Raw genomic sequence first — 11,231 nt, forward strand, 5'->3', positions numbered from 1 at the left:
TGGGGCCGACCTGATTTATTCTGTGTATCTTGGTACTATGAAGTAGAGTGCTAAGTCTCTAAAGTTTGACCAAGATCTAGAGCTGACCAATTTCATACTGAATGCCTTAGCGCTGAGGAGTGGAGAGCTGAGCCTTGGTGAGAGTGACTCTTTCAACTATATCTACTCTGACTCTGACTACCATCTCATCTTGACTTTGACTGTCGTGTCATTTTGACCATCTATTCCACATTACCTTTAGGTTTGCTTATAACATATCTTATTAAACCAATTTCTTTATCTTCTTGGTTTTCTCTTCAATTTTATCGTTTCGTCTACCCACAAGATAATCGCTATTGTACTCTGCGTCAAGAATTTAAAGATCTTTTATGTACAATAAATTCACATCTATTGTGTTAGTGGTTTCGAATGGGCTTACCTTTGCCATATTGAATCAACATTTTTATAAAACTACCACGTTTAAATTTTGATCAAAAACCTTCAATTCTGAAGTCCTGTTTTTCTTGATTTAATATTTTATGAAAAGAACTTTCAAGTGAATTTTAAAGTAACATAAGAAAATATTTTATATATAATAAGCTGATATAATGGGTTTTACATTGACTATAAAATCCATCTGTGATTAAGTTTAAACAAATGTAAATTTATAACTTTAAGTTTTACCATGTTTTTCAATTTGTTATTTAAAATAATCAATTTGCTAATATGGCCCTTAATATGATAATGCATACAACCAAGTAGTGAGTGGCTCTTCTAGTGGCAATCAAAAGTGAAGTGAGGTGTGCATCATTTCGTTAAAGGCCCTTACACGCCCCCACGGAAGCTTGGGGAGTTTGACGGTGAATAGTCAACCTTCGATATGGACGCAGCGGCGTATTTTATGCGTCGACGGATAGATTGACGTTTAGGAATTAAGTGGTACGTAGTAGGTACGTGCATGCATCGCTCCAAATGTCCGAATATGCGCCTTTCCCTCTCCTAGTGCGGTGCGGCATCCATCGTGTCCCCTTTTCTTCTTCATATAAGAAATAACAATGCATTCTCGAGCTTTCAGAAATCAGAATCCAATACCCTTTAATTTCCAAAGTCCAATTCTAATTTCTAATTTATTGTTTAATTATATATATTATATTCGTCCACGTGGCCCAATTTCCCTTAAAGAAATATATCAGTGGGCAGTGCATGCTGCCAAACACCAACCAGTTCCATTGATAGTCACCTACCGTATAAACCATAATTATTATCAACTCATAATTTGTTTGGATTTGGATTATAAAGGTAATTAAGGTATTGAAAAAAAAGATTATGAAGACAGCTAGCAGGGGAGCATTTGTCGTCCACTTTGCGGTTGCAATTAAGTCCAAGTTTCACACCGCTTTGATTTGGATGATCTACGTTCATGAAGATGATCCATGTCCTATAAATACCACTCATGAGTGTCTGTGCTTCTTCACCACTCCAACTTGTGGGACGCACCACTAGTTAAGGCCGATACGGTAGGCAAGTGAAATGGCTGATAGAACTCGCGTTAAGCTTTGGGCGCTTGCCCTCGTTGCCCTTGTGAGCTTCGAGCTCGCCTTGGCAGCTAGACCCCTCGCTGGAGCTAGGGCAGGAAGCGGCGGTGGAGGTGGAGGTGGAGGTGGAGGGGGAGGCGGCGGCGGAGGCTCTGGCCGCGGGTCTGGATATGGCTCCGGCTATGGCTCTGGATATGGTGAGGGTGTCGGTGGCGGGAGTGCCGGAGGGTACGGTAGAGGAGGCGGAGGCGGCGGCGGCGGTGGAGAAGGAGGCTCTGGCTATGGGTCCGGCCACGGTTATGGATCTGGATACGGCGAGGGCGCGGGAGGAGGAAGTACCGGAGGGTCTGGGAAGGGTGGCGGCGGCGGCGGCGGTGGGGGAGAAGGGGGAGGTGTAGGCTCCGGCTCCGGGTCTGGCTACGGGTCGGGATACGGTGAGGGCGTTGGGGCTGGTAATGGCGCCGGAGGATATGGCAGGGGCGGCGGAGGCGGAGGCGGAGGCGGAGGCGGAGGAGGAGAAGGAGGTGGTGATGGGTCGGGACACGGGTCCGGGCAGGGGTATGGATCCGGATATGGCGCCGGCGCCGGCGGTGCTCATGGCGGTGGGTACGGCCGTGGAGGAGGCGGCGGAGGCGGTGGCGGAGTGGGATCCGGCTCAGGCTCCGGCTCCGGCTCCGGTTCCGGCTACGGCAGCGGCGGAGGAAATGGCCACAATTAGATTACGAACTAATAGTTCTCTTATTATAAAACGGCACGTATCAATATCATCGCATGCATGACGTGGCAGATCTTGACAGTGTACGAAATAATGAATAAATGAAAGTTTTTTTTTTCCTCCTTATAATAAATATATAAGGATACTTAATTATGCATCTCTAATCTCTTTTATTCTTTAGACTGAATTATATATAGTTTTTAGTTTTGATTATAAAGTGTGTTTCTACTGTAGGTTGAATGGGAATAATTTTCTGGGATAACGTTACATGTTTTTTAAAATTTTTATCATATGAATTTAGATTATGAATCTTTAATAAAATTTCTCTAGATCATTTGTCATTCAAGTAAACAAGTAATGTTTATTTATACGAAAATCTAGTTGAAAGCTACATCGTCCTCTCACATCATAGAAGAAGTAAAAACAAAATAAAAATCAATCGTATCAAACAACCATCACTGGAGCAGAAGTTAAACAGAAAAAAACTCCATCGTTCATCTCCTTTATTGAATTCAGTGTACAGCAAAATATCCCATCGTTCATCTCCGTTATCCAATTCGACGTACCAAAGAAATAATCGGTATGATGCTTAGTTATTCATCATTGCAGCTTGCTAGGACAGAAAGATATCTAATTTCCTGGATTATGACATCGACGGAGAATTAAGAATCTAATTACTTTCTACATGATCTAGGTACGAGTCTACACGCTTAGTAGCTCTTCATCAGCAGTAACCCAATCCCTGTGACGACGAGCGTGGAAGGAACACCAAATCGCAGATGACTGAAGAAGGAGAGATTGTAAGCGAAGTACTGAACTCGGCGAGCCTGCTCACAGACTATGAGATTGGCTGCAGATCCAAGCAGGGAGAGGTTTCCGGCCACTGTACTGACCCATGCAAGCATGAGCCATGCTCGCATCTCTTCTGCAGGAGAAATGAGTGAAGCAGATGCAGCAATTCTTCCACCGAGCAGGAGAACTGCATGATTGTAAACGAGAATGGACGTTTACTTCTGACATTGAAGTTTCTGTTCTTTCTTTTGTTTTTTTTCAAAATGGAAAATTGATGGATGATAAATAATTCTTTTATTGTAAAGAATGGTACATATATATAAGATTAAACTGTTTTATGGATCAGAACTAAGTAAATCACAGGATGCAAACAAAGAATGGAGATGCTAAAAAAGATTATATGTTTTAAACAACAGAACAGAATCAATAATTATGACAGAGATCCATGAGGTTGTGGGGGCAATGGATGGTCCCTTCCTCCCAGAGGTTGTAGGTTCACAATTATTGTCACTCTCGCAGAGGATGGACAGAATTCATTTAAGACTGCAAGGTATTGATAGAATTTCTAGTTTAACTCAGGCGATTTGGCGTGTAAATCAATACATCAGTGGCTACAGATTGTAGTGCGTCCAGTGCAATCTTTGTTAGACTATCATCACATTGTTCTGGGATATCGTATATGACTGCATATTTGGATACAGACACTGCTATATCCTCTACTGTTACTGAATTTTATCTTCTTTTGAAATGTCAAAGAAACCCCTTAGATAACTAGAAGCTGATGTTTTAGAGTTAATCCTAGTGAAGTAAATGTTTAATGAACTATGCTATTAAGACTGAGGTTTAAAGTCTATAGTCTTGAGCTCAGTCTCTAGCCAAAATGAGATAATACCTGTGCCATGCCAATGAGGAGAGTGGAACCAGGAGGAAGGATAAGGAGAAGAAGAGACTTATAGCTTACCTTGATCTATGCCAAGCACACGTAATTTTGAATGACAGGAAAAGGATATTAGGATAAGTTCAATGGTTCAGAGGATCTATAGGTTATTAACTTACTAAGTTTTGAAGTGGGTTTCATCGCAGAGCTCCTCATTCGTTGAGGTTTGTAGCGGAGAAGCAAATCACCATTAGCGAGTATGAATCAACATCAAGTAGAAGCGGGCAACAGAGTGCTTGAGATATGTATGGTGAACAAACTCATGGTAACTATAAAAACATAAGAGTAAGACTAATAACAGGACTGGGGTCGAACGAATTCACTGATAGTTTAATCTGTTAGGTGAAGTTTTAATTATGGTGGACGAGGGCCACTCTAATGAACAACAGCACGTACAGGTAGGTCAAATTCTTAGTGCTTCATGAATCATTTTAGTGTGAATTGCATCAACCTATGATCAAATGTCCATAGAGCAAGAAAAACTAAAGAGATGTTTCAACACAGTTCTCTTGTGGAATGAACAATCATGGGGAAGCTTGCTTGAATTAGTTAAACATAAAGGCCCACTTTTCTTTAAATTGTTTACAATCCAATCTAATTTCATGCTGAAACAATCTAATTTCTAAAGCATGCGAGAAACTGTACGATCCAAACATTGAACAGATAGTCTGAAAATGCTCATTTCATCTTGGAAGTAAAGAAGAATGAAATACCTGTAGGGACATTGGAAGCAAGGTTTGAAAGCACAAGAATCACGAGGGCAAGAAGTGCAATTCCACTAGCTCTATCAATGCGAGAATAAGGTTCGACAAACTCCCACAGAGCACTCGGTATACCCGTTTTGTTGAATCCATCCATGGTGATGAACATCCCACAGAAGAATATCAACAAGGAGTATGAAACCTGTTTGAGATTATTATAAATGGTCAGAGAAATTATGATTCCAATTTGAAGGAGTAAGAACTTTTAAAGAGTGTTGTTATGCATGTTACCTTGTCCAAGCAAGGGCATGCATCCTTAAAATCTAGCACCACCAGAGCAAGAGCAGCAGCGATGGCACTCCATGACATGTTTAGCCCCATCAGAAGAGCGAGGAGCATCCCCAGAGTTACAAGATAAACGCATGCCTTCCACAGCATGATCCTCCATCTCTCCATGAGGTTTTCCTTGGAGTCGAAAGACAGCGCAGAAGGCTCTCCTCTGGAGCCGCGGCTTTGGTTGCTGAAAGTCCTGGAAACCCTCCTCGACGACACGCCGTCCTCTTTCTGGGAGGTCCCGGCGACCTCCGCCGTCTCCTTCATCGCGTTCGAGGCCCGGAACGACTCAATTCCCGAGCTGGATGGATTCTGAACATCGATGTCGACGCTGTTGGCCCGACTACGAACACTGCCGATGTAGCCAAAATCCCCGGACGAGGACTGGATGCGCGATAGGGCGTCGAGAGTAGATCCAAATTCTTGGGAATGCAAAGAGGGGAGGTGCGACATGGTGGCCGGGGAGAAGCGGTGCAGGGTCATGTCGTCCTCCGCCACTACTTCGCTGACGGTGGAGACCACTTCCTCGTCCTTCTCCACCGAGAGGAGTTTCCAGAAGTAGCAGAGGAGGATGGCGGCGTTGAGGAGGCCTCCGACGAGGACGGCGGGGAAGAGCCCGGCCAGGAACTTGCCGAAGGGGATGCCGCTCTGCACGGCGATGACGAGGTTCTGGGGGTTGCCTATCGGGGTCGCCGCGGATCCAATGTTGGAGCTGGTGGCGAGGGCGAGGAGGAAGGGCTGGGGCGGGAGGTTGTTCTGGCGGGCGAGCTTGAGGATGAACTCGGTAAGCACGACGCAGCTGGTGTCGTTGGTGAAGAGGGAGCTGGATATGGCGGAGACGAGGCAGATGCGGAGGAGCAGGTCCTTGCTGCCGTGGCTCTTCCAGGCGAGCAGCTTGCCGAGGTGCTTGAACATGTCGGCCTTCTCCAGGAAGATACTGACGACCATGGTGCCGAAGAGGAGGCCGATTATGGGGAGGTCGATGGCATCGTAGGCTTCCTCCGGCGGGATGACGCGGAAAACTACCATGAGCAAGGCGCCGAGCATGGAGCCGGCTGTCCGACCGATGGGAAGGAAGGGCACCGCCGGAAACACAGCCAAAATCCAGAATATCCCAAACGCAATCGAGCCTAGAACAACCTTCGCAAGCGCCGCCATCGCCATCTTCGCACACCTCTCTCTCTCTCTCTCTCTCTTTCTCAAATGGGAAAAAAAAAACAGATTTTGAAGGATTGAAAGCACAGACTGAACACACCACTGCTCGATGATCAAATGCTACAACATCCTCGCTCATGCAGAAAGATAGATACTGTGATTCCAAGGAACAGGACAGGATGGCTCTGCTTCTTGCTGGGTGATGCAATGCAGAAAGAGTTGAATCGCACAGAATTCTTTTGAAATGACCTCTCCCTACACAAGTTGCAGTACCTCTCCGTTTCTATAGGGGTTTATTGATCGCGTTCCTCGTTCCTTGGCTCTTCATGTCCACACAAACAAGAAAGCTTTCAGACCAATAAAAAGACGAAGATCTATTTATTGTTTCCTTTTGTATATATACATTTATTAAAACACTGCCAAACTTGTAACAGTGATACCACAATTATTGGGCGGTAATTTTCCTAGAGAACAACTTCTTAACGGAAAACGAAATAATATTCATGTATGAGCTCTATTATTTACATTGGCTATGGCGTCGTCAGAATTTCTTCATCTATTCTGAAATGTGAAGATGAACGATATCAAAATTTTTTTTGCTATTATCATAGTCCTGAAGAATCTTAACCAACATATTTTTTATCCTCATTCCACGGGTATTTGGGAGTCGAGAGAGTGAGTTGGAGCTTTCGCTGGTCGACAAGTTAGTTTTTCTATTATATATTTTCCCCGACTCCATGGGTATTCAGGAGTCAAGGGACCGAGAAAAACCCTCAGTCGGTTGGCACGGCTCCTCTATCAGGTACGTTATGGGCTTTGTTCCCTTTTTACGATTATAGGATCTGCTATAGCTCTCTTATAAAAGAGTAAGATCTTAGTTCCTTGATCAAAGACTAGGGTCTTCGATCTTTGATTGGACACTAGGGGCCCAGTTCCCCGATCATACATTAGGAGCCCAACTCCTCGATCAGACACTAGAGACACAGCTTCCCGATCAGTGACTCACAGCACAGCTTCCCGATCATGATCTAGGGGCCTTGCTCTTTGATTACAGGTTAGGGGTCTTACTCTTCGATCAGGGACTAGGTGCCCACCTCCTCGATCAGGTGTGTTATAAGCTTTGCACCCTTCATCATGAGACTCTGCATCCTCTTACTGCTATAAACGTTACGCTCTATTACTACTATACGCTCTGCATCCTCCACCTGTTTTGCATTCTCTTACGTCTACAGGCTCTGCTCCCTTCACCGACAGTGCTTTGCTTCCTTCTATTGCTTTCTATTGCCACGGGTTATGCACCCTTATATTGTTATGAGCTTCACTCCCTTTGATGGTCAGGGCTAAGACAATTTCTCTCCCCGACTTCACGGACATTAGGGAGTCGAGGGATTAGGTCAGATCCTCAGCCGGTCGACACCAATCTATGATCAGGTAGGATAAAGGCTTTGCTCCCTTATATTGCTACAGGCTCCGCTTCTATGGATTTCATGGCTTATCTCCCCCATTCGAGGTCGAACGGTCTTCAATGGTCTCGGACCAGCTTATTAGATCTCTTATCCCCCTCGTTCGGGGTTGAGCTATCGCCACCGATCTCGAACCGGAGTATCGGCACTAGTCTTGGACCAAAGTATCGCCACTGGTCTCGGACCAGAGTATCGCCACCGGTCTTGGACCAGAGTATCGTCATCGATCTCGAACTAGAGTATTGCCATCGGTCTTAGACCGAAGTATCACCACTGGTCTCGGACCAGAGTATCGCCACCGGTCTTGGACCGGAGTATTGCCACTGGTCTCGAACCGAAGTATTGCCACTGGTCTCAGACCAGAGTATCGCCACTAGTCTTGGACCGGAGTATCACCACCAACATCCCGGTTATGATCCAGACTCTTGCCCCAGCGTGAGTTATAAGGGAGCATGCTCTCTCGACCAACAACCTCCTGGTCGGGCTCCAGACTCTCACCCCAGGGTAAGTTATAAGTGAGCATGCTCTCGCGACCAATGACCTCCCGATCGGGCTCCAGACTCTGGCCCCAATGTGAGTTATAAGCGAGCATGCTCTCGCGACCAACGACCTCCCGGTCAGGCTCCAGACTCTCGTCCTAGCGCGAGTTATAACCGAGCATGCTCTCGTGACCAATAACCTCCTGGTCGGGCTCCAGACTCTCGTCCTAGCGCGAGATATGAGCGAGCATGCTCTCGTGACCAACAACCTCCTGGTCGGGCTCCAGACTCTCGCCCCAGTGCGAGTTATAAGTGAGCATGCTCTCACGCCTCCAAACTCTCGCCCTAGTGCAAGTTATAAGTGGGCATGCTCTCACGCCTCCAAACTCTCGCCCTAACGCGAGTTATAAGTGAGCATGCTCTCACGCTTCCAGACTCTTGTCCCAGCGCGAGTTATAAGTGAGCATGCTCTCACACCTCTAGACTCTCGCCTCAGTGGGAGTTATAAGTGAGCATGCTCTCACGCTTTTAGACTCTCGCCCTAGTGCGAGTTATAAGTGAGCATGCTCTCACGACAAACGACCTCTCAGTCATGCTCTCACGCTCAACTACTAGTCGGTTGGGTTACTCCCTAGTCAGGGGCTCACCTCACTCGCACCTCTGCCAGACACTCATCACGCTTGCTTCACTCGCCACTTTGCATGACACTCATCACACTTGCTTCACTCGCCACTTTGTCTGGCACTCATCACACTTGCTTCACTCGCCACTCTGCCCAGCACTCACCATACTTGCCTCACTCGTCACTCTGCCCGACACTCATCACGCTTGCTTCACTCGCCGCTCAGCCAGACACTCATCACGCTTGCTTCACTCGTCGCTCAGCCCGACACTCATCAAGCTTGCTTCACTCGCCGCTCTGCCCGACACTCATCACACTTGCTTTACTGGCCACTCTGCCCAACACTCATCACACTTGCTTCACTCGCCCCTCTGCATGGCACTCATTATACTTGCTTCACTCGCCACTCTGCCCAACACTCATCATACTTGCCTCACTCGCCGCTCTACCCGACACTCTCCATTCGCGTTTTCACTCACCGTTGTTGCTCAGTCGGCACTCACTGCTCACTCGCCGCTCTACCCGACACTCACCATACTCACTGCTCATTCGTCGCTCTGCCCGTCACTCACTATACTCGCCTCACTCGCCACTTTGTCCGACACTCACCATTCGCATCTCAATCACCGCTATGCTCAGCACTCACCGCTCTTGCCTCACTTGCCGCTATTATTGGTGCGGGAAGCATCCAACGATCGAACTGGTACTTTGATTATGTCAAAGAGTTCAAGATAAGTTGGTTTGTTATCTAATGTGTGTGAATGAGTTTGTAGGAAAGTCCTAACTGTGGTTAGGCAGGTGGAAAATCCTGGGGAGTAATAAACCTAGGTCCTAGGGGGTGGTAACTCTAGGTGGTGGAAAACCCTAAGGGGCAGTAACCTTAGGTCCTAGGAGGTGGAAAACCCTAAGAGGCGGTAACCTTAGGTCCTAGGGGGTGGTAACCCTAGGTGGCGGAAAAATCCTAGGGGGTGGTAACCCTAGGTCGTAGGGGGTGATAACCCTAGGCAGAAAGTCCAGTCGGTCTGGAGGACCGTACTGGCAGCAGGTATGCTCTCCTGAGTGGAGTAGGTGATGACGTGTTCCCCGCAAAGGGAACAGTAGGCGTCGGTTCGACCTAGGGTTTTCGGTCAGAAATCCGAAGTCAGAACCGGACAGCCCATTGACTGTCAAACATTTAGATTTATGGTATTATTATCTGCTAACTTTGTTTTGTAGGATATATTGTCGTTTTGTGGACTAACATATCTTGTAGGGACAAAATAACAAGGTTTGCCTTGAATGAACAATACCCTAGGCGCCCCTCCATGGAGCTTGGAGGCGCCTCGGGTGCAAGCCAGAAGCTGTGTAGGAAGCCAGGCTGGAGGCGCCCTCATGGAGGCTTGAGGCGCCTTGGACGACATTGAAGGCACCCTCTAGGGGATTGGAGGCGCCCTCAAGTGGATAGGAAAAGACTTCTTCGAAGCTGATCCACGCTGCAGATCTGGAGGTGATGGAGGCGCCCTCAAGGGGCTTGGAGGCGCCTTCAACAGTCCTTATATGAAGATCTCGACCAGCAACTCTAACAATCACTTGAAAAGCCATCTTTCTTCAGTGCGCTACTAACAAGACGTTCCGACTAAGCTACGAAAAGTTCCCGACAACTTGAAGTTGCGATTTTACCATTTCTTGTTATCGGTATAAGTTTACAGTGCACTTAATTGTAATCATTTCTTGTAATCCTATTTACGCGATTATAGTTGTTGCCGAAAGTAAACGCTCAACGAGCGTAGGCCTTGAAGTAGGAGTCGCCCTAGGCTCTGAACCAAGTAAATACTTGAGTCTTTCTATGTTATGTTCGTTATTATTCCACTGCTTTACTCAATAGTTTTTCGATACGAAAAGTGAAAGACACGAGCGCTATTCACCCCCCTCTCTAGCGCGTCTCGATCCAACAATTGATATCAGAGCGGGGTCGGTTTGATTTGGTGCAACCACCAGTCAAGCACATTTTCATGGTGTTTTTCAGTTTTTCGAAGTCAATTAGAATCGGTATTCTTGCCGCCTTCCGATCTAATTTTTTTTCGTAATCGAATTCTTCTCTTGAAGTCGGTGCAACACCACTCGAGATCATATTTTATTTTAAACCGCATTACTAATCCAAGATCAAGTCCTGGGACGAGTTTTTCTATTTTTCTTTGCGCAGTTGATTTCGTTTTTATGGCACTCTAAGAAGGCTATAGCATCGCTCGCCCACCGCTCTTCACCGGAGAAGACTTCGGCTACTGGAAGGGCCGGATGGAGTGATACCTTCAGATTCACTTTGAAGTCTGGGTAATCGTCAAAACCGGGCTGGAACTACCAACTGACGACAACGACAAACTGATATCGTGCGAGAACTGGGATGCAAACCTTATAAAGAAGGTCGAGGCCAATGCCAAAGCAACGTATACTCTTCAATACTGCCTAACCAAGGAGGAGCTGAACCAAGTCGGCCCATTTTCAAACGCGAAAGAGCTATGGGAGAAGCTGATTGAGCTATAC

General features: G+C 46.5%; 2 protein-coding genes across 2 annotated transcripts; one reads left to right on the top strand and one right to left on the bottom strand.

Moving 5' to 3' along the window:
* The first annotated feature begins 1,509 nt into the window (after window positions 1–1,509).
* On the top strand, window positions 1,510–2,232 carry LOC121972284 (glycine-rich cell wall structural protein 2-like). Its single transcript, XM_042523968.1, has one exon. It carries the CDS (start codon window positions 1,510–1,512, stop codon window positions 2,230–2,232), a length of 723 nt encoding a protein of 240 aa, XP_042379902.1.
* Window positions 2,233–2,699: 467 nt separating this feature from the next.
* Window positions 2,700–6,525, bottom strand: LOC121969669 (silicon efflux transporter LSI2-like). Its single transcript, XM_042519878.1, has 3 exons — window positions 4,951–6,525; window positions 4,672–4,861; window positions 2,700–3,208 (listed from the first exon to the last, which is right to left on the bottom strand). Exons 1-3 carry the CDS (start codon window positions 6,154–6,156, stop codon window positions 2,940–2,942), a joined length of 1,665 nt encoding a protein of 554 aa, XP_042375812.1. The 5' UTR covers window positions 6,157–6,525; the 3' UTR covers window positions 2,700–2,939.
* Window positions 6,526–11,231: the final 4,706 nt, after the last annotated feature.

This window comes from Zingiber officinale, chromosome 4A (genome assembly GCF_018446385.1).
Source record: "Zingiber officinale cultivar Zhangliang chromosome 4A, Zo_v1.1, whole genome shotgun sequence".
Classification (NCBI taxonomy): Eukaryota; Viridiplantae; Streptophyta; class Magnoliopsida; order Zingiberales; family Zingiberaceae; genus Zingiber; species Zingiber officinale.